Source organism: Pleurodeles waltl, chromosome 6, assembly GCF_031143425.1.
Source record: "Pleurodeles waltl isolate 20211129_DDA chromosome 6, aPleWal1.hap1.20221129, whole genome shotgun sequence".
Lineage (NCBI taxonomy): Eukaryota > Metazoa > Chordata > Amphibia > Caudata > Salamandridae > Pleurodeles > Pleurodeles waltl.
The window spans coordinates 1148109515-1148133152 of record NC_090445.1 but is presented as its reverse complement, the minus strand read 5'-3'; the positions used below and the strand labels follow the sequence as shown (position 1 = coordinate 1148133152).

Sequence of the window (23638 nt, the reverse complement as noted above, 5' to 3'; positions counted from 1 at the left end):
GACTAGACAAAGAACCGGGTTTTTAAATGCTTGAGAAACAGGAGTTCAGTATCAGGAGCATGTAAAGGGAGAGGCAGAGAATTCCGCAGTTTGGAAACATTATTTTGGAAAGAGCATCCTCCACTCTTATTTCTCTTAAAGTAGATCGCAGGCGCCTAGTGGGAATATAAAGGGTGATCAGTGATTGTCAGAGTGTCGGGCCGGTGTCCCTCCGGCGATGCAGAGGGAATTAAATATAATCCTCTGGGACACCGGGAGCCAGTGAAGAGATTTAAGAGTATGCTGGCTAGACACTGTCTGGGAAAAGTGTAAATCAGGCAGGCGACTTGGGGGCTCCCACATACATCGAGTTTCCATAATCCAAACAGGCAAGAACGAGAACCTGGACTACTATTCTTTTAGAGGGAAAATGAAGCAAATGAAGGATTTTAGTCAATTCTAAGCATCCCATGACAGATAACGGCTAGTTTCGTCGATTGGATAGCCATAGTTAGAGAATAACCCACCGAGAACCCTAAGCTTTTTACAGCAGGCTTGTGGAGCCTAAAATCTGGGCCATCCCAGGTTGGGCTGAGGCAGTATGGTATTGCCCACGATGGTGAGTTCAGTTTTCTACCCATTGAGTTTTAAAGCGGAACAATTCATCCAGTTAGACACGGCCTTAAGACAGGGGCTTAAGGTCGCTGAGCAGGGGACCTGTGTATGACAGAGGGAAGACCAATTGTGTGTCATAGGCATAGGATATTATTGAGATCCCAAATGCCAACACAACATCCCTCAAAGGGTGCATATACACATTAAATAGTGTTGAGCTTATTGAAGATCTAGAGACGGTTTATTTAGCAAGGGAGTCACAATGGCTGCTTTAACTTTTATTCTGCTTTCAAGACAGTAATAAACGTGACTTTTCTCTGTATAAAAAAAACGGAAGCATTATTAACAGGTGTGGCGGAAAACCAGATGACCTGGTAGATGCCGTCATCTTATGAACAACCAAAGGGAAATTAGGATCTCATCCCCCTCTTCCGATGCCCTAATTTTGGCTCCTTAAGCCAGAAAATGAACAATAATTTGATAGATAGTTCTATAGAAAACTAGAATATAAAAATAGAGACTTGCCAGTTCTGCATTTTGCTGTGAGGTTCTAGTAGCCAAATATTACTATGTAAAACACAAGGATCCAGCCCAGCTCCTGGAAATCTTGTATCTGTGAGAATGAGTATCAATTAAAATGTTACACTTCTATATGGCTGCATCCAAGACATCCACCTTTAGTATTAGATTAAAATAAATAGATGCTGATCTAGACCCCACCTTGTTAAACTGGCAGGCATCCCCGGCGCTTCCTGGGCGTTATGTATTGATTGCATTTTGCACTATGGACCACATTTGGTTCCTTTTGCAGTGGTTTACATTACTCATCTGGTGCATCCTATATGCTCAAACATGCATGACTGTACTACTCCAACGAGTGGATCTTGCATGGATTTATTCACTCCCCATGGAATAAAAAAAAAACTTCTTCAAATGGACACTCCAGAATACCATTACACAAAGGTAATTTTAGTTTTCATAAAAGCTATTCTGCCTCAAAGTGCTCGTAAAGTTTGGAAGTCCACAACAGGAAGGGGAGTACTTTAGGCAATGAACATGTGCTTTCCTTTTCTGATCATGTAGGCCACAATACTATAAATCCATATTTAGTACCTGCTGTTGCACCTAAGATGCCACGCTTTCATTTTTATTTATGGGCAATACACCCTAACTTGACTAATGAAATGATAGCCAGACGGTGCTCTAGGTCACACAGTATGTCTTTGGCAAGAGCAATTGAAGGTCTAGGAAGCGCTACGAAAAAATAAATTTCTGTCCTCTTCGCATTTCTCTGAAGGGTTATTTGTAGGCACATTCTCAATTAAAAAAGCTCATTTGAACGTCAGGCAAGTTCATCTCATAAGAATGCATCAAAGTCCATGCAGATTACATTATCAACAGGATGTGGCTAAGGCAGGGAAGACTGCTACAAAGCTTCAACAACTCTGTCGACTAGAAAGCGCAGGCGTGAGACATAGCTATCAACCACAACATGCCTAGAGGTAGCTCCAGAACAACTTGATTGTTGCTGATGCAGGAATGGTTTTGTGTTTTGGGATGCATGTCTACTTCACGGGGCTCAGAAGAAACACAGCTAGTTCTCTCCTGAGCATGGGGACTGATTTCTCATGGTAAACTCGTCCAGCCCCCAATGTCAGTTAAGAGTGCTTTTTGGTAAATTCACTTGGTTGACCAATGCTATTTGGCCAGTTCTATTACATGTTTCTCTTGGTGTAGTCCTTAAGGCTAACATCTCCTAAATTCCCTTCGATGTCCACAGTGTTACTGCCAACACCCTGAATAGACAGGAGCACATAAACACTGCAACACAGGGCCAGCTATACAAGAGATCTCCATATGTGCAGGGTACCTATTGCAACTTCTTACTCTAAGGTGACGTTTCTCAGGGACAAAGCCAAGAATCAAAAGGGTGTATGAGCACAATGACGACGAGGTGTGTCAATATAGCATATAACAGGCTGGTGACTCAGACCCTTAGTAAATTCCTCGATTAGTGATTAGGCCCTTTGCAGTGGAAGGTTTGCAGTTACATACTGCAAAAAAGTACCTGAAGGAGGAATGAATGAACACCAGGATGCACAATCTGTATGGAAATTAGACTTGGGTGCCAGCCAGGCTACTCCTGAGCAGCATCTGAGCCAAGATCTTTAACCCGAAAGAGATCACCATTGCTCCTATGTCAGCAGTCGAATTACTTTTCAGCCACACTCAATCTGGACGATGATCGGTTGGTCCTAAACCTCAAAGTGCGTTACTAGCTGCAAGCATGTCAGGAGAACCGAATCCCTGAAGTTTTGTTTAAGGATCTCCAAAAGTCGCTAGTGCAGGCTTGCAGCTTTTTTTGTGAACTAGATCCACTTCTGTTTCCTATCATACTAAGCCAAGTGCCACATATAATAGTTTTGTGATATAATTTCAACAGTTGAAACTATCCTAAATCTGCGATTTGAATTTGTGTCAGTATAAACAGATCTGTCTGATATGTACGTGTTGAGGTCAATGAACAATTACGTTTCCTGCAACCTCTTAAGTAAATAGATCACTACAACGTAAAGTGAAACGGAGTGCATTATTCGTTGGAAGTACTTTTATTAAAGAAAAACACAAAGAAGAAGCAGGACAAATAAAGGTGCTGTTTTAACTATCAGCACTGAGGCTATATTGCACACTATCACCGTTAAGAATCGGCTAGGATTCAGTTTCACCAATTTACAAGCAGTACAATCCGAAAGTCTCTGGAGGGGAGTCTTCGCAGATTTCTTCTTGGGGTTACTCCGGTGTAGTCATCTCGTGCTCATAGTATTTTGTTTCCTTTATCGTGGAGACAAACGTTCCAGCAAAAGTATGTCACCTTCGCCATAGGGAAGGGGACGTTCACTGAAGCAAAAATAGCACCAGACAAGAGGAGAAAACATGACCTTGTTTCCCTCCTCGCTCTTCTCCTTTGCCAAGTTTTCTCCTAAAATTAGATCCTTCATTAATGCACACTGAACGTGTGTTCCGATGAGACAAGGCAAAAAAAAAAAGCTCTCATTCCTGATGTTATGGAACTAAAATATATCTACTAGTCTCAAGTGGTTTAAGACACAGTGAAAGAAAAGTTTGATTAACTGCATTCCAACAACAAAGGCAAATAAATATATCTGCAAAGAAATCCTTAGATGATATATTGGCCTAAGTCAGAAAATGTGGCTGTTCCTTTCTCTATCCCTTACACCATCATCAGCGGTGCGGCCGTTCAGGAGCCCTACCTGTTTAATGTTTCATGCACTGGATTCATAGTGAAGGATCTGAACATGCAAATGTTTTGGAATCTAGTGAGGACCATATTTCTGAAATTCCCGCCAAGACTACTTACCAGAAGGAACCTGGTCCTTCTAAATGTTTTCATTTACTAAAGATCAATCCTATGCTGACCTTAATCCACAACGACCATAGTGAATTCCATTTCAATAATTTTGTGACACGAAGGCAGGTACAGAAATGGTCAAATTCCACATAAGGTTAAATTTCACTTCAATTCCATGTTGGTTATGCTACATATGCCTCCTAGGCAAAAGACTCCCAAAATCTATTATTTGCTCCTATGTAAAGTTGCATTCCTCAGCAAAAGAAATCGTGAAATGGTTCCAAGAAATTTCCGGAAGGCAGTTTTGGAAAAGAGACAGGAAAGTGTTTGGTGTCCAGACTACACTGTTGTTTAGTTTTCTTTATTGCAATCGGTAATGAGTGGCATTAATGAACTGTATCTTCTGAAAATAGATTTTCCTGCTAACGAATTTTAGGAAAACACCAATTTCTGCATGGTCACCCCCACTATTTGCTACTTTTTATTGCTGTTTTTTGACTCTTTGAACTGGGACTTGGCTGACCAGGAACAAGTGGAGGAGTTCTGACACTCAAAACATGTCAAAATTGGCTATACCCCCAATTGTCATATTTAACTCATCTGTAAATCCCTAGTATATAGCTTAAAGTGTACCCAAAGACTGTATCCCAGTGGACCACAGCACACATTGTGCCAGCACAAGAGTGACAATGGAAAATCTGACTTCAGGCCTACTACTGTAGTCTGTCTGTGCAATTTTAAAACTGAAAATTCAACGTGTTAAAATAACCCTTTATGAGAAGACTAAGCACTTCTTACAAATATTGTCACACATAAGTAGAATGCTAATGCCCAACAAGGCAGGGTATACGATATTTAAAGGCAGGACATGTAAAAGTTTAATGTAAAAAAGTTCTTACCGTGACAAGACCGCAAATGCGGTTTTCACTGTAACAGGGTTAGCTGTGCCATAAGAACGCACTAGGGTATAATATTAAAATGAAATGTTATCTCTGCCTTGAAAGCAGAAAAAAGTTAATTCTTGGACTTTTAAAAATATTATCACAAGCACAACTCATTGGTAAAGTCTGATTTGTACTAAATATTTTACAAAAGATACATTTTTCTTTAAAGTCACTTTTTGCCTGTCTAAGGCCCCCAGAAGCCCATTTCCAATAGCTTCCAGTTCTCACTCAGGAACTGGAAAGTTTATTGATGAGATGTGAACTTGCTCCCAAAGTTGAGACAAAAGCCTTGATTATATGGAAGTGTTCTGTTCTTCTGACAGGATGAAGCCACAGGTAATGCCCAGGATCTTAGTTATCTTCAAAGCGTTCTATCCTGTCAGAGGCAGATGTAGGTAACACCAGTCTTTGTCCCCTTCTTTGTCCGTCTACCCAGCGAGACACCAGTCCCAATGGGAGAGGCGTTGCCTCCATAACAACACATAGGTAACACTCTTTGGCACACTCATTAGAACACTATTGGCCTTGTGGAAGAAAGTAGTACTGCATCTGCTTGTGAGAACTGTGAGGAGGCCAGAAAGGCTGGACCTGATCCCACTTTTTAACCAGGACAAAGAACAAAGATGAGGGCTCCAAGGGGCAGTGGGCTGACCTCTTGTTAAACTACAGGGACAAAAAAGTGCAGGAAGCCAACTGTCCTGAGGTAGTCCGGCTAGCCAGTTTGCACTGGGCCTGCTGTGGACCTTGCTCTTTTCTCCTGCTGGAGTGAGTCATGACCCTCAAGTACTGTTCCTGAGGTATGGGAACTCCTAGCGGGTGTGAGAGTGTTCTCTTGCCTAAAACCATAAACTAGGACTTAGAAACTTTTCACAAAATTTCAGCCTGGAGAACAGGCATGGGACCAACCAAACGATCCATAGAAGGTCCATCTCCAGTGGGCCTGATTTCAGTGAAGCTGTTGCCGCATTCTTCTTCACAGCAGCAAACCAGATTCAGTGGGTCTGACGCCAGCTGGTAGCCGACGACACTGAACGCTCTTTGGCTACAGCCTGCAGCTTTGCCACACTGCCGAAATCCAAAATAATGAAAAGAGTATGTCAAAAGGTAGAAATCTTCACTGGGCCCGACACCGAGCAGCATCCTACCAACATCAATGACTTCCTCGGCACAAGCTCCAAACATTTCCCGCTCAGATTTTTTCCAGTCGTTGTCAATGGCTTGCCCAAAACCTCATCTAAAGCCAATCCATCATCAACAAGCCAGTCTTCAGATCCAGCCTGCAGTTGAAGATTCTACCTTCTTGAAAAATTGAGGGTGAAGGTTACTGTCAGACCGGAACAGATCAGACAAACTTCTGACCCATTCTCCATCATAGCCAGCTTTAAATCTTACTCTTGCCCGGGTCTATTGCGACCATTTACCCATGGATGTGCTTTGCGCCTTTTGGAGCTATTTTCATTTAAATCTTTAAACTTTCATATTGCAAGTCCCCTAATTGGATGTTTTATAATTTTATAATTTTCGTGTAATTTTGTTCATTACATTATTCTATGTTTTAAAAACTGGTGTGGGATTATTAGTTTGTGATGTTTTTGAATTTGTAGCGGTTTTGCTTCATACATTTTTCTAAAGTTAAGCCTTTCTGCTTTGTGCCATTGCACCCAGGGGTAGCGCTCAGGTTTAAACTACTGAAACATTTACTGAACACAACAAGAATAGTGACAAGAATAGTGACATTACCTGTTGTGGACTACCATCCACCCCAACTAATAATCCACTTTCTCACACAAGTGGTAAACTTTAATTTGCAAAATGACATGTTTTTATTTAATGGAGATACAGTTTTAAGCATGGTTGTGCATTTTGGGTTTTCAGTTTTTGTAGCATGCAATCAAGTGGAGACTGGGTGCAGAACTAGGTCATAAGATAGCTGCTTATTATATTGATCTGGTTTTGAAACAAAATACGACATTTATACGAAGTCTGTCATTAGGTTTTGTTCTGAAGTGTTAAACTATAGTAGAATTACGTAGCTTTGAACTTTTTTGGAGAAATTTCATACCCACCTACGCTCATCAACTGTGAAATTAAAGTATGATCACTTCTGAATGTTTATGGTTTTAGGCAGAAGAACACCCTGACACCCACTAAGGGTTCCCACACCTCAGGAACAGTACTTGAGGGTTATTACTCACTCCAGTAGGAGACCCCAGCAAGGTCCACAGCACGCCCAGTGGAAACTATGTATGGAAAATACATATTATAAATCCATTTACTCAGGATCTGCCTCCAGGGACAGTGTATGGCAATTTAATCAGACATATAAGATCCCAGGACCATCTTTTAAAGTACTACCTTTATGCATCATTGTGCACTCATGAAAGTCAAAGGCCTTTTTGGCATTCAAAGAACAATTTGCTTACCTCTGGTAACACCTTTTCTGGCAGAGACTATCTAGCTGCAGAACCCATACCTTAGAAAACTACCAGGTGTCAGCCTGGATCCAGAAACCTTTGAGCAGTACCTCTGCAGGCCAGTAGGTACTGTCAATCGGCTCCCTGTCAGAACGCTGCACTAGTATTAAAAGTCTCACAAGTCCACTCTGACTCAGATAAAGTCAGAAGTGTTCCAGCGCTGATGCACTATCTAGTCAGCAAGTTACCCTGGGACTGACTGGCCTGAATTCCGTCTTATCTACATCTGCAGGCTCCGAGAGTCAGGAAATCCTGAGGACGCTCTCTCTACGAGCATCGGAGCAGCAGCAGCTGGTCTAGGTAAGCTAACTGCATAAGGTCCAGCCGGTCTGCACTCTCTGATCCTCAAACTCCTCACAAAGCGTCATCTACTACAGCGATTAAAGGTTCTTCACAGTTCCTCTTTGCACTTAAGTCTTTTAGACTCCCACACTATATGGGGAAAATTGGAAAATTATGGGAAGTTCCCGTCTGGGGGCAGATGCCTTGGGAGGTTCCAACAGCGCCTCACTCCTCTGATGAAGCTCTGGGTCAGTAGACAGTTATAGGCAGTTCCAGTGACCACCTCTAGCATACAGGGTCACCACTTACCTACTGTACATGGGCACCCAACTGCTCTGCACAGCAGGAGTCTGCACGGCGGTCCCTCATGGCATTTGGATTTGCGGATTCTAAACTGCTCACAGGCTTTGGCATACATAGCACAGTATCCAACAAGGCTCACTATACGGTGGCCCTCCCCTGGCATACAGGGGTAAACAATTTTGTCCTGCACATGGGCCATGACCTGATCGGTGCATTAGCCATTTCCTCACACCTTGCAATAGGAGACTACTCAACAGAATTCCCCACTGGCAGACGATGATGCTCCAGGGCAGGTAGACTTGGATTCTTTGGGTGATCTCGCTCACCCAGCAGGTAGACTAGCAGGTTCCCGCCCCCCCCCCCCCAACCAAACCTCCAGTCCTGGTCACAAGCAGAATGCTAGTAGAGCTTCCCCTCCTCACACAGCCAGCCTGGCTGCCTGGCAGATGACAATTTTCGGGGTCTCAAACAAATTTTCTTATATAGTCCATACCCAGACACCAAAGGTGATTTACAGTCTCAGTCGTCGAAGTATATGTTGGAGGTTTGTTTCGTGTGCCGACTCCTCTGTCCTCTGGAAAGCAGCCTGTCACAGCAGGAGCGACTCCAGCACTGATAGCTCCACAACACAGGCCATGGCAGTGACTAGAGTTTACACCTGGATGTCAGCCACAGTGAAATTTGCATCAAGAGGTTAACCCCAGGCCACAGCCCTACTTTTTATGAGTCCCCTATCAGTCCCATCTCCTTTCAGACCCCCAAGGCCCTTCCTTGTGACTGCTCACTGAATCAAAGAACATCCTTAGGAGTTTAAGGGGACTGGCTCTCCTCCTCTACAGCATGGTTCCACCCAACTTACAGGAATGCAGCAATACACAAATCTGTCTGTGGGAAAACGAAACAGAGCCCTCCATATATTTTACTATTTACAGGCACATACAGCTAATGCATGTATACAGCATCTAGCCACTGCACAACACTGTATCCTCCTTGTATTGTACCACTCGTAGGCATACAAATGCCCAGTAAATATATTTAACATGCAGACGTTACACAGCATTATATCCTTCATGTACTGTACCGCTCACATGCGCACATACACGAGCATATGCATTGAAAATACACATTGTACAGTATAGCATTACCCTTGTATTGTACCCTTCCCAGACATATATACACCCAGCACAAACAAACCACTCATGCAGCACTACACACCAAACCAATATAAGCCAAGGGATGAGTTAAGCGTACAGCAGCTGAACTTCAGAATGAGTGACCCTGTAGAAGTTATAAAAGACCTTTTCACTCCCACTGATCACTACACGGTATTCTGCCACAACCACGCTGCTTAACGACTCTCCTGTCATCACTATGAGGGTAGTGATTTGAGTGCCAAGCTGGGTCCAACAAGACCTCAATCAATGAGACAAGCCTATGTCATGGTGCACACACATGATCTATGCTTGCCTATGACAGCAAAAAATCTGCACAAGGGATCCAGACATCAGTACAATTGAGCACTCAGGGCGGGGATGCAAGTGCATTACCACGCAGAGGCCTTTTCGGTCCCAACAGTGGCGTTGTAACATGCAACTTACCTCACCAATGTTTGGGTTCCAACACAGGATGCGGTTGTCTTTGGCACTACTAAGAAGCAGCTCTGGGTCAGCTTGGCACCAAGAAATTGATAAAATTCCCCTTGAAAAAAAGCAAAGTAACATTGGTCAACCAAAAATATTTTTCAACCAAAAGTTAGCTCTTACTCTGTTGTATAATTAAATTTAAATAAATGGTTCTCTGTACAGCACTATATTTATACACATATCAACTAATACCGAGATCCTCTTCCCAATAACTGCAAATGACTTTCTCCTTCAGATTAGCACAGAACAACTTCTTTGATCCGCATTCAACTTCCCATAAACAGCATGCCATCCTACGCAATGCACATAACAACATCTCAAAACATAAGGCTTAGATGTGAGAGAAAAAAAGCTCTGTTTTAATGGAGTTCAGAATGTGCCCAAAATAGGTTCTGGCAGCAGTAATCAACCCAAAGGTCGTCAACAATGTGCTTGCTCACGTCCCACTGCCTGAATATCCCCTAAAGAGTCGGTCTGAGTACAGAATTTCTTACCTTGTGTGGTTCTCAAGGACTTTTAAAGGTGAGGTCGCAAACCGGAGGTCCCACATCTGGATGACGGGCATGCGATCATCTTCAGATGAGAGAACCAGCTGAGTGGGAACTTCTGGGTGCCACATCATTCCTGAACAATGCATCTGCAATCGTGCAAACAAAGGACGCAGAAAAGTAAGAACACAGACAACTGAGCTTTGAACTCCTTAACATCAACTGCTCGGGACATTGTTTTGAAGGTTTTAAAAAGCAAACTGGAAAATCTGCAATCTTGCAAAATGCAGAACTATAAACGTAAGAACATTCGCCTTCCAACGTATTTGTTGCCAAGAGCCTATTTGTCTATAACTACTAAGCTTTGAAAATGATCCTGTGCTCCAAATGAATCATGTTTTCCCATTAAGAAAAGTTTTAACTTGGGTTCTCAAATCAGATTGTTTTTTTCTTTAACACAAGTGAAATCTTAAATTCCAGACTGTTAAAATAAGCGCAATTTTTGCACACGAGAAACTGGTTCAAGCTGAAAATGTCTTACTCTAAGTGTGAAACATGTTCTGGCCTCACGCTGGCATCTCAATTATGACCTTGCAAACAACGTTTAGTGCAGATGGCCGGTGAAGTTCATCACGTGAGGAAAAACTTATGTAATTTAAACTAAACCAGTTTTATACATTCTGACAAATCACAATCTCCCAGTGCCTTTGGAAAAATAAAATGTGACCTTGTGTAATATAACTGGTGCTCATGTGAAGTGCTGCAATATCTTCGGGTTGAGTTTGCGTTATACAACAAGGTAAAAACGAAAACATAAAAATAAAATGAAAGTTTCTTGGAAAAGCCATTAGTGAGAACTTGTAAATGGTAGTCAGTCAACACAGGCCAGGCCAGTGCAAAATTAGCAGCGAAAATTAACTATTACACATTAGTATGGGAGTAAAGGCATGGCACAGGATTGCATGCTGGACCATAAGGATCATGTAATACTCAAATATGCACAACTGTCAGGAAGCGCTAAACCTGGGTTTAGAATAAGGTGACCCCTTCACAATGACAAAGGACCGTCACCCCCCACTCAGCTAAGAGCCAGGAGCTGTAAAATAAAACAATATTTAATTATCATTTTATTTTACAGCTACTGGGTCAGCCATCAGCAGTGCAGGGAGGGGCAGCGTTGGGCCATGGCGGGCGTGGGGGGGGGGGGGGGGGGGGGGGAGAGAGGGAAAGGGGGAGGAGAGAAATCACTTAAGTGTGCATGTGTGTTTGGCTGGCCTAAGTGCACACTTCGGTATCTCCAACCTAGCTGTGTTGAACAGCCAGGCTGGTGTCCTAGTAAATGCTGGGGCACCAGAAGAGAAGAGAAACGCGAGGCGGCGTCCATGAAGGTAAGGTTATTTTGTTTTGTTTTTTTAAAAAAAAATGTATTCCCCCACCCCTCGAGATTTGCAGCCTCCACCGCTGGCTTAGACTAGAATGATTCAGAGAAGATGAGTTATGAGAATAAGAAAACAAGCATAATTGGATCTGATAAAATCAATAAAATGCGCAGAAATCTGAGATGCCAACAATGGATCACTCACTTTCACAAATGAACCAAATGTGTTTAAAATAAATTATTATCATTGTTTAACACCTATTCCACTGCTCCAAAGAACTTCAGTATCCAAAGCAGCCAAGAAAATATGTTGACACTAAATGAAAATCTATTTAAAAAAAAAAAAATGTAGATGCGCTTTCCTTGATGGCAAGAGAACAGACAAATTTATCACTACTAACTATTTTAAATTATTTTTCTGTAAGATGACCACATCTTGTTGACTAATTGCACTGATATTTTTATAGTGCATTTTCAGCTCATAAATATAGGCAATGGATTAAAAAAGTATAAGTGCTTCGGATAAAGTGCTGTTGCACATGCCTGAAAACAGAACCATTTTGTCAGAATTCATACGAAGTCTGCAGTTTGGCATTATACTGAATCCGCATCTAATACATTTTATAAACTGCTGATGGCAAGTTATAGATCCTAACAGAAATTTGGGAAACCGATAATTTCCAAAATTAGACTAAGTATTTTCAAGTACTCTGGATTTGGAAAAATGTCATGTGTTGTATTTTCATGAGGCATATGGTATGTCTAGCAGTTTTGTGTAAAGGACAACACAGAGTTCTTAAACAAGTAACCTATTAACCAGCTTTGGGTAACTGTAATCCAAAAATGAGCATAAGACTGTAATTGTGGGCATCTCAGGTGTTCTGTAAATCATCTTGCCTCATCTGCTTTTTGTAATGCCTTAGAACTGGTGTACTGTAAATAAAGTACTTTGAAGAAGCTTTTGTATGCTACCACCACCCTTTTTCCCCCGTCTGACCCACAACTGTACAAATACATAATACCTTTTTGGTGGTATTTTGTCAAATAGAACTAAACTATAACTCACATTATTTTCAATTTTTTGCTATTATTTTATTGCAACCTTTTTGACAAGTTAAATTAAATAGTATTTTGAGGCATGCAACAAACGACAAAAAAGCTAAGCAACAGTCCAACGCAGCCAAACAATTATGGTGGAGACATTATTTTATTCTGGTCTCGCTTTGAAATAATTAGGCGGGTCCAGAATATGTTGATAATTTTCATAAAATACAATAAACAGTGGTCGAATTGCATTAAAAAAAAGGCATAGGAATTGTGCTGATCCATGCAATGGGGTGGGGTCAGCAAGCGTGGGGGCGGAGTCAAAGGTGTGGCTAAAAAAAACCTAAATATTCTTTACGTTTGCTAGTGCGCCTGGTCCTTAGTAAGTAAACTTACAAGGGGGCGCTTATAGGTTGGTGAACCTTTTGAGTCGCATGGAGTATCCTAGCTAGGCTAATGGCTGGTACACTAATGATTAATACACAACTCAATAAACATTAGTCATCATCAGCAATGAATCAAGAACATAACACCCCATGACCCTCTGCAGTCATGAATAACCAGAACTTGTTATACATTTTAGTAATTTTATTCCCTATTAGATACAATACTAAGTCATAAGATTCATTCAATGCAAATCAATCAATTCAAAAGAATTTCATTTAGTTTTTTATAAATTGCCAAAAACATAATCTAACCAAACCTTGCATCAAAACATATTCTAATGCATTAGTAAGATTCAATAGAAAGATCAAAGGTAATACGTTTTCCCCTTTCATAGTGTTCAGCAAAACAGTCAATCGTCTCTTAAGTCAGTCAGATTGTCATATAAGGGAAATCTCATCTAGTCCAGATTAGCATCAGCATGTGGGGCTTCATGCAAAATAATTTAGAACAAGAATTTTGGAAAAACCATCTAGCTAAAAAAACTAATTTGACAGCACAGTTGGTACCTAGAAAGGAAAGGCATAAAGTTATATTCAGTCACATTATCATATCTACCTATCCTCGGTATGGATCAGCAACAGAGTCAGTCTTCGTCCTCAGGTCATCAGTCGGTCAGCATCACATCACTCACAAGTATGAGCACAATGATTGAATCTCGAATAGCCTTGACATCTCTTGCCCTCCGTCTCTGTCGCCCTCCCCTAAGTCAGGTTATTATATCAAAGTTAACCAGGCTAACCCCCAAATCCTAATTGGTCAATTAATCACCAGTTATGACTCTATCCAATAGTAATTTTACTCCAAATCTATGAATTTTAATATTGTACTGTTCTCATGTAGGTGATGTACACTCAGAGCGCTTTCCACGCTAGTTACTACATTTAAGTTCCATACATTTTAGTTCCCTCATCTCCTGTCCGTTGGTTCATGCAAAGGTTTCAGCTAAGCAAATTTATTAAACAATGAGCAGTTCACGGTTAGTTCAGCTTGTCAGTATTTTCCACTAAATGCAAAGAAATACAGCTTCTGTATGAGGCCTGGCAAAACTAGGAAATGAGTTAAGCTCTACAATATAATGCAAAACATAAGTTATATCTCTCAATATGACATACTACTATGTTATTTTAATACATTTTCAATATTTCACATATCTTAGTTCTTTTAATATAATTTGTGAATCTTAGCGACCGCTCTCCAAGGTCACAATTTCAAACGTGCACATAATTTTTCTACGTTAGTCATTTTTTAAAAACATTTTTCATTATTCAAAATACATAAAGATTCATTAATAATTTCTAAGACATTTGCATTAACACGTTTTTTTGGTCTTTCACCATCACGTAGCTACGTATGAAATAACATGCAGCTTAAATGAAAAATAAATGAAAAAGCAGTTGTTACTCATTGAGAAATGCACTATACTACATTATGAAACCTCTATTAGTTAATGCCCTCAGAGGTCTGTGTGTAACCAGAGAGCCACAGAATTAAATCTTGGTTGGTGCAGCAGTGGAGAACGGTGATTTGTATAGGCAAAGAGGTAAGAGCCTGTGTGAATATGTTTTCATTATTTTAAACCTGCACTACGCATAGTATAATATAGACTGCTGCCAAATTCACAAAAAGGTTTAAGATAAAATGGTGCTTCCTAAGTATAGATTTTAGTAACAGCCAGATTGTACGTAATGTAATTTTTTTTTTTTACATAACTGTCCCTTCAACATCTCTACAGGGGTTGTAAGCGCTACATAAATACAGTTTCAATTAAAACACACACACTTCACAGCTCAGTTGTTAACTCTTTGTACTACCACTCAAAAATAAATCTTGGTCATCCAAAGCTTTGAGTGATTCGATCAATTAAAGTTAATGAAACCAGTATAACCACTACTTACCATGCTTGACATTTATCACAGGAACTCCACCAGGCATTTGCCATCTTTTTGCTGTGCTATAACTTAACCCTCTGAGAGTTCAATCACACTGACATTTTCCACATATTTGAACACTGGAACTTTTACACTACATACGGACATGTATTAGTGGGTAGCATTACCACATTAGCATTCATCATCCACTATTAAAAACACAGGCACCTACCATGCAGGTCCCTTTTCCAACGCTAGTGTTCGCCATTTTAAGTACATGGGGCCTTTTAACACACAAAGTTTGCTACAGACATTTACCTCTTGTGAACTTTTACCACTGACACTTTCATCACTTGCAAACTTTTACTGAAATAATAGGATTAACCAGCCCTTCAAAGAAGGGGTTTAGTTAACGGGGACAACATAATGCATGCCTTTTCCCTCTTAATATTACTGCACAGACCTTTAACTACAAGTTACACATACTCTCCTAGGGTGCCCGGTCCTGAAATGGGCTCACTGCTGTTTCTGCACCTGCGTAGACTGAGGAGATTTAAAGGATCTCAAGAGCACCACTCTCACATGGATCTGTCAGAAGCACCCACAGTACTACCTCCTCTGCTCTTAACTTGCTTTACTTTCACTCCTCTGCTTCCCCTCATCTTTTATTGCTCCCTCTTACTTCCTCCTTCATCCATGTTGTTTGCAGGCTTTGCAGCTATAAAACTGCAACGCACCTACCATTCACAAAGAAATCTTTGTCATCCTAAGTTTTGAGTGATTCGATCACTTAAAGCCAGTACCCTAGCATCCTTTACATTTGCGGATTACCCTATACATTTGCATATTAACTTGTTGTGCACATTCACATTTCTTTCAGGGAAGCAGGCACCCAGGGAGAAAGGCTTTTTTGGCTGTCTGCCGGGCTTCGGTTTCACATCACAGGAGACTTACTGCATGAAGCTTTAGCTGAAGCACATTTATAATATCGGAATTAACCGCCCTGGGACGGTTGTAGTTTTACAAAAACTAAGGGAATGGTTTTTAATAAATCAGAAAAGTAGGGGCACAATGTGCCCCTACCGTTCCGCCCACTTCGACCTCTGACCATAAGAAATGTCCAGTTTTTACCTTTGGCTCTCTGCCATTACCTACCAACTCTATGGTTGATTCTTCTTTCACTGAGCATCATAAATTCTACCATTGACACATGAGAATGTAATACACAGCATGTAACTTATTCGTACATATTGTAAGTGGGAGATACAGCAACGGAAGCCAGAAAGCATATGCTCCATGTTTATTTGTTTTAACTCCTATTTTCTACACGCTCAAATGTATTTTATGAAAAAAAAACTACATACACCATATTCACAAATACATTAGTAATTATAGAAGTATGGTTTTTAATTAGGAACAAAGGGAATTAAAGGGAAATGGTTGTCTAGAAGTGGGCTAAAATCGGATTACAAACGAAAATAAGCAGTAATAAATATAACAACAGACATAGTAATAAGCATAAATACTGAAATATTGATCAACTATACATCATTAAATATCAGCAGATTTCCAAATCAACTGATTAGCAGTAGTCAATTAACAAGTGTACTTAACAATACAATGTAAGAGCCCTTTTTCTACTGAATATAATCCAGGCCAACAACTTATTGATAGAAAGCAGATTAACAACCTTCCATTAGGTGGAAGTGGGTTTATTAGCTAAAGAGGTAAAATAATCCAACAGTTTACCTCCATTTGTTGATATTTTAGAGTACACAGCAAGAGATTGACAAATCATTATCCTAAATGAGATGCTTTCTGAGATATTCAAACATATGATAAAAGTATGTCATGTAGTATTGCAAAATTCAGGGACAAACCGCATTCAAATATAAGGTGTTTCAAAGAGCCATTTTTCACCTTACAGCAGCAAAATAATGGGAAAATCAAGTATTTACTTGTATTTATGGGTGTGCATAAATATGTATTCAGTACATATAAATTAGTCTGATACAGAGCTACCACAAGTGAACTGAGACACTGCGCAGCCACATTTCTCCATTACTCTGAAGGGAGCAAGAGAGATCCTCGTTCAAAGAATAGGCTAAACTATCCACGTACTTTGTGTTGCAATTAACACATTTTATACACTTTAGACACAAAGCGATGACATTCATAAGAAATATTTTAACATAGAGGGTTTAACATTTTACCCATTGTTAAAGCATTTGGAAATGCATAAACTACATCAAACAACATTTCATATCTGGAACCTTCAGCAGAGGAGAGTTCATATTTAGGCTGTGAATAAAAAAAATATATAAATAATTTTCTTGATACAGATCATGAAAGAAAAAGACACCTGCATCTATCTACTTGATTTGATTATGTTAGGCATCTTTGTTTCAATTAGGAAACCTGGTAGAGTAAAAATGTAATCTTTTTTTTCAACTGATATCCAATTTGGGATCATAGCAGCATCAAACTCTCAAAACCATAAGGAACCAAGACTAACCAAGAGAGATAAAGGGCACTCAACAATGAGAACACTTCCAAGACTAACAATTTCTTTGGTGCTAGCTCTCACAAAATGGAGCCATCTAAGCATATCTGTCTTAAGCAGACCACAGATGCATCATTTGCAAACCTTAAAAAATGCTTAATGTAATATTGGCATATCTTTTTCTTTTTTTTAAAACAAAAAGGGATGGCAAAACCATGTGTTCAACCTATAGCTTGTGAAGATGCAAAGATGCAATTTTTCCTAACCAATCTTTATTCATAGCTTGACAATATTTTGTCATTTATATGGGTTTCCTGAAGGTAACCTGTGTCTGCTGTGTATCTGAGTAGGTATTGAGAAATAAAATTTGTTTGTACCAGTGAGCTGTAAACCCTTATTCTGGAGAGAATTAAAAAAATAAACTATACAAATTAACCATGACCCCAAAACAAAGTAAACAAATTTACGTAAATTGTTGGACCCAACATGCCTGGTGTAGTTTCCCCCCCACCCTCCCCAATAGGAATAGATTTTGCCGTCCACCCTCCTGTTTTTGCGGACTTTAGGATCTGCATTCTTTACCACTGCTAACAAGTGCTAGAGCTCTCTCCTTTAACTCTTTAACTGCGCTTGGGTTGTATGTGTGCCCCCCCCCCCCAAAAAAAAAGTGCAGAACCTTTTTTTGGGCTATTTGGCGACTTTTGCCCTCCTGACTTCAAAACTTTTGTCCACGTAAGAGACATGCCAAACTTGTGTGCTTTTTTCCCCCTCAACATCCTGGATATTCTAAAAGCAACCAGGATTTGTGGATTCCCGTGGTGGGGACCAAGAAAATGGCAAAAATATAGCTAAATTCATAGTTTGGTGGGCTAGCGGGGATGTGCCCTAAAAAAAATAACAAAAATAAAACACACAAACTTTTGTGATATATTTTTACCTGTAACTTTGTGTCACGTTGGTTGGAGCAATGTACAGGGGTTGTAGGTTCTCCAAGAACCCAAGGTACTCAGCGCTGCACCATACAATAGCTTTTCATTGTGTGCAGAGTAAAGCAAAATGTATGGTGAGGCATGTAGAGTGGAACATGTTTATCAAGGTAACCTATGTATGTATTTCTACACTAATGGGATTCAGATGGCATTTTTCAAAATGTCTTCTTTCCGACACTGGTTTATATTTGGAATTCACAAATGCAGTGAAATCCAGTTGGTAATAACAAAAGTTCTACCATTCATTCACGTCTTCCGATAAAAAAGGTACCTCACTTGTGTTGGTAGGCCTAGTGCCCGCAACAGGAAACAAGCCGAAATGCAACATGGACACATCACATTTTTCCACTGAAACTTTGTCCTTTTTTCCCCAATGTGGGCATCTGTAAAGTTTAGCCCCTTGCTCAGGTGATACCAATGGAATCTGACCAAACCTGTAAATTTTTTAAAACTAGACTACTAGAGAAATCCCTTGCAAATTTTAAACTTTGAATAATAGGGCAAAGGGGGTAATACTGGTTTGTCCCTTTTGCGGTGGTGGTATGACTAATGCCATAGTGCAACATCATGCCCATGGTGGACAGCCCTCACCATATACATCCTTATATTATAAATGTCCCTAGTGTCTTCTAGCCCTTATGTCCCATCTGGGGGGAAGATTGGGGGTAATCTCCCCCCTGGTCCCAACTTGTTATTATGGTGGAGACATGACCATGCCCATGATGGGCAGGAAAACCCACTTGGGAGGTAGTGCAGGTGTCGGCCATTGGACAACACCCGCACTTAAGAGGTTAAATATGGTAACATTGGCTTACACCCAATTGGCAAATTTAGTTTAATTGTAGGTTCCAAGTACAGTGTTACTACATGTATGCAGGGCCTTTAAATTAAATGCTACTAGTGGGCTTACAGCACTTATTGTGCCACCCACCTAAGTGGCCTTGTAAACATATCTCAAGCCTGCCATTGCATCCTCTGTGTGCAGTTTAAACTGTAATTTCAGCCTGGCAAAACAAACCTTCTCCAGATATTCATGGGTTAATCATTGTACTGTGCTAGTGTTGAGAGGAATGCAATTCAGTGTTTTAGTATGAAAACATAGGGTTAATCAATAGCATTCAACTTCATGAACAACCGGCTTATCACCGTTACATCACAGCGTAATTTTGAGCATGGCAAAGATAAGCTTCAACTTAGTTTAACACACAGTTCTGAATCACCAGTAACAATTTGAAATAATGCAAATGGCACTTTGAACTCAGCGATAATAAACATTCTCAGTACATCTATATATATGTGTGTTTATATGTATAAGTTACTTACCTTCGGTAACAAAATGTATGGTAGAGACACATTATAGTTGCAGATTCCTTACCTTTGAATTTCCCCAGGCATCAGACTGGATCCAGAGAATTTTTCTTCAAGCAGTACCTCTGCACGTCGTCAGTCGACTCCGCGGGCGGCGTTTGCGTCGTGCTCGCCATGACGATGGGCTGGTCATATATAGGGGCCAACCCAGCGTGCTGACGTCGGTTTCTTTTAACGACTTTCCACACCAGTAGCACGGAGCCATGAAGAACACTGAGAGTGGTGCGCCAAAACTAGGGCCCTCAAGGGAAAGTTCCTAGAAATCAGTTCGCAGTGCGGGGAGGATAGGCAGGTCGGTAAGGAATCTGCACCTCGAATATGTCGCTACCAGATATTTCGTTACCGAAGGTAAGTAACTTGTAAATCTGATAGAGACTTCTAGTTGCAGATCCTAGGCTGTCAAACCTACCTCAGGCCTGCTAGCGCAGGGCCCATGTGCGTAGTTGTTTGCCACACGGCTCTGGCATCTAAATTCACTTGCCAGGCCCAGAACTCCCCTTTTACTACATGTAAGTCAACCCTAAGGTACGCCCTAGCTAGCCCTATGGGCAGGGTGCCATGTATGTAGAAGGCAGGACATATGCCAGCTTGCATGGCCTGTCCTGGTAGTGACAAACAGCTTAACTTGGTGTCTCATTGCTGCGAGTGCTGCCTTCTCATAGGATTGCATTAGAAATGCCCAGCCTTATGTGTAAGGGGTATTGTCTGATTTATGAGGGGTAGTGTAGGCATGTTTGGTATTATTGTGATAGTGATGAGAAATGCTGCTTCCTGGTGTGGGTGTATTTTTTATTACTATCACAGAAATACCACTTCTCAAAAGTGCACATTTATCTGTGCTTATGACTCTGGTGTTTTGCAGCTTGCCTCCAATCCATGTCTGGGCAAACTGACAGTTGGGGCTTTGAGCATACTTTTCAGGCAGCCTGAACACAGGGAGTGTGGAGGTATCACAGAGATGCATCTACATATTGTAAAGCCTTCCTGGGCTGAGAGAAGGGAGAGGCGGGGCACACCTGCATTTGTAAAGGCTGTACCTTGGCCTCGCACAATAGGGTTGTTTACCCCCCACCAATGTTTGGAGCCTGTGCTGGAGGAGAGAAAGGGCACACCCAGAACCAGTTGTAACTGGTTGGAACCCCCTCTCCGCCCCATTGTAAAACACACTGTAACCTTAGTATAAGTACAGGGGAATTTTCCCCACAATTTGTACATCAATTTGGACATTCTTGGAACTCCAGGAACCTTACCTGGAGCTGGATGCAGGACGCTGTAGAGAGGACTCACGAGAACCACCTTGGACTGCTGCTGCTGTGCTGACCTGTGACCTGCCTGGTCACAAGTAGGAACTGCTACTGCTTGCACTCCCTTGTGCTGACCTGCTGCTGGGTTCGCCAGCCCTGTGCCCCCTTCTTCATTTTTTGTCTCCAGTGGCAGGGTGCTGTGGCCCCTGACCTTTGTACCTCTGTCCAGCACGAGGAGTGCAGCTTTTATTGCTTAGCGCTTTGGGAGCGCTTTTGTGTGACCTTAATGCACTTTTCAAAGCGCGTCTTGCCTGCTGGGATTCACCACTGCCGCCCCGGGGGTTTGTTGTGCCCTGAGTGCATCACGCTCCAACTAGTGCCCCCAGGGATCCAGAGAAGAAGAACATGAGCGAGCGCGCTCCAACAGTGCCCCCGGGGTGAAGCGTGCTCTTTGACGCGCTCCCGGGGCACCTGCAGGAACCATCCTTGGTGCCGGCCCCACGCAACAGCCCAGGTCGGGCTGGAGAGCGGCTCACGCACCGAACCTGGTCTGACCGCTATTTGAAGCAGGAGGGAAGCCTCATCAGAGCCTCCTGCTTCATTCCTCCGTTTAAGCAGCCGCACCGAGGACGAGGGTGGCTGCCTACCACCACAAAAGACATGGGGCAGAAAGGGAGTTCCCTTTCCCCTGGTCACTGCCTTAGGGGCGCGACTGCCCCAGTTACTTAATATTGTTGGCTTTTGGGCCCCCCCCCCCCCCCTTTTGGGAGAGGGCCATTGGAGGCCTGGGGGGGGATCCCACAGAGATCGCGGGCCCCAGGAGGGCCCTGTTCTTTCACTGCAGAAAGGGGGCAGTCTGCCCCTCTCCCCCAAGAGCACCACGTGGCCCCAGTCTCGCACATAGGAGTGCCAGGGGCCTCTATGCGCCTCTTCTAGGCACTGGGAGTGCCTCTGCTTCACAAAAACAGGTACTTTTTCTGAGATATTGGCTCCATGAGCCTAGTATGGACCTTGGGGGGTTTATATGTTTCCTACCTGCTTTAGTGATATTACATATATGTCCTGGTGTTCTTTTTATGGGCATGACATGCTGATATGTATTTTTATGACTTGTGATATGTTCTCCAATGTTTCTTTTATGGATATTTACGAGGTATTCATGACAAGTGCATAGAATTCTTTACTGTAATTCCTGACTACTGCTTATGTTGCAGAATCCTGAGTACTTACGTGTACTAATGTGACAACTGCGTATTCTTGCAGAGTATTGGTAACTTGTGTAACATTCTGACAACTATTAAGGTAGCAGGGTATTACTAACATGTAATGTTGGTCTAATTAGGTTTTGTGCAATACAGTTTATTTTTACATAGCTCAGTGTTGTGTTTACTTTTGTGGTGTACATTTTGCGTCACATGTATTGTGCGTGTTGTGCAAAAGCTTTACACATTGCCTCTCGGTTAGGCCTGACTGCTCATGCCAAGCTACCAAGAGGGTGAGCAGAGGTTATCTTGGACATGTAACTCCCTTGCCCTGACTAGAGTGGGTGGATTCTGCCTGGTTTAGGTGCATACCCCAGCCAACCAGAAACCCCATTTCTAACACCCAAGCAATACCTTCCCCGGTGGCGGGCCTGCAAACTAAGATCACACCAAAACGTCATGCAGGACCAAATGGCCAAAGTAGCCGTCCCTTCGGACCGGATTGTCCAGGCAGAAGTGCTTAGTAGAAGTGTTCAGAGATGCCCATGTTGCTGCCTGTCAAATATCCAGGACTAGAACGGCCCATGTTAATTATGTAGTAGCAACAGTAGCTCTTGTGGAGTGAGCTCTCAAACCTTCGGGGGGTTGCTTTTTAGCCAGAGCGTAGCACATTTTGATGCATGAGTGTACCCATCTTGAAATGGTCCCCTTCTGTACCGCCTTCCCCTTCTTTGCACCCACATATTTCACAAAGAGTTGATCATCTACCTGGAAGTCTACGATCAAGATAGAACGCCAATGCTCTTTTTGGGTTCAGACGGTGGAGTCTCTCCTCTTCATGAGAAGGATGTGGGGATGCATAAAAGGTAGGCAAGGTGATGGACTGTCTGACATCAAAGAGTGTCCCTACCTTGGGTAGAAAAGAAGCCCTTGTGCGAAGCACCACTTTGTCAGGGTGTATGGCAAGAAAAGGTGGCTTAGATGACAGAGCCTGGAGTTCACTAACTCTGCGGGCAGAAGTAATGGCGACTAGAAAGAGTTTTTATAGTTAAGAGCCTTAGAGGACAGTTGTGAAGCAGTTCAAACGAGGTACACATAAGGTAAGTTAAGACCAGGTTGAGATCCCATTGGGGCATGATGAATGGGATAGGAGGAAAAAGATGTGTGAGGCCTTTAAGAAACCTCCCAACTATGGGAGATTTAAATAAAGAAGGCTGATCAGGAAACCTTAAGAAAGCAGAGATGGCAGAGAGATATCCCTTAAGAGTGCCCAAGGTAGAACCCTGCCAGGCAAGGGAAAGAATAAAGAGAAGGACCTGAGAAAGAGGAGCAGATAGAGGATCAACAGAATTGTTGATGCGCCATGCCACAAATTTCTTCCAACGACAGGCGTATACAGTTTTGGTTGAGGGACGCCTGGCTGCCAAGATAACATCACAGACTTTGGGTGGCAAGTCAAAAGACGTCAACTGTCGCCATTCAAACTCCACGCAAGAA

At 41.9% G+C, this 23638-nt stretch overlaps 1 protein-coding gene across 2 annotated transcripts in view; it reads right to left on the bottom strand.

Annotated features, from left to right (window-relative positions):
- Nucleotides 1-23638, bottom strand: part of SEC31B (SEC31 homolog B, COPII coat complex component) — a 1228966-nt gene that overhangs the window by 947716 nt on the left and 257612 nt on the right. For both annotated transcript variants that reach the window (XM_069240364.1, XM_069240362.1), the window contains exons 7-8: nucleotides 10105-10247; nucleotides 9566-9665 (exon numbers count right to left, since the gene is read on the bottom strand). In XM_069240364.1, the coding sequence (XP_069096465.1) occupies nucleotides 9566-9665; nucleotides 10105-10247 (243 nt within the window). The remainder of the gene's footprint in view (nucleotides 1-9565; nucleotides 9666-10104; nucleotides 10248-23638) is intronic.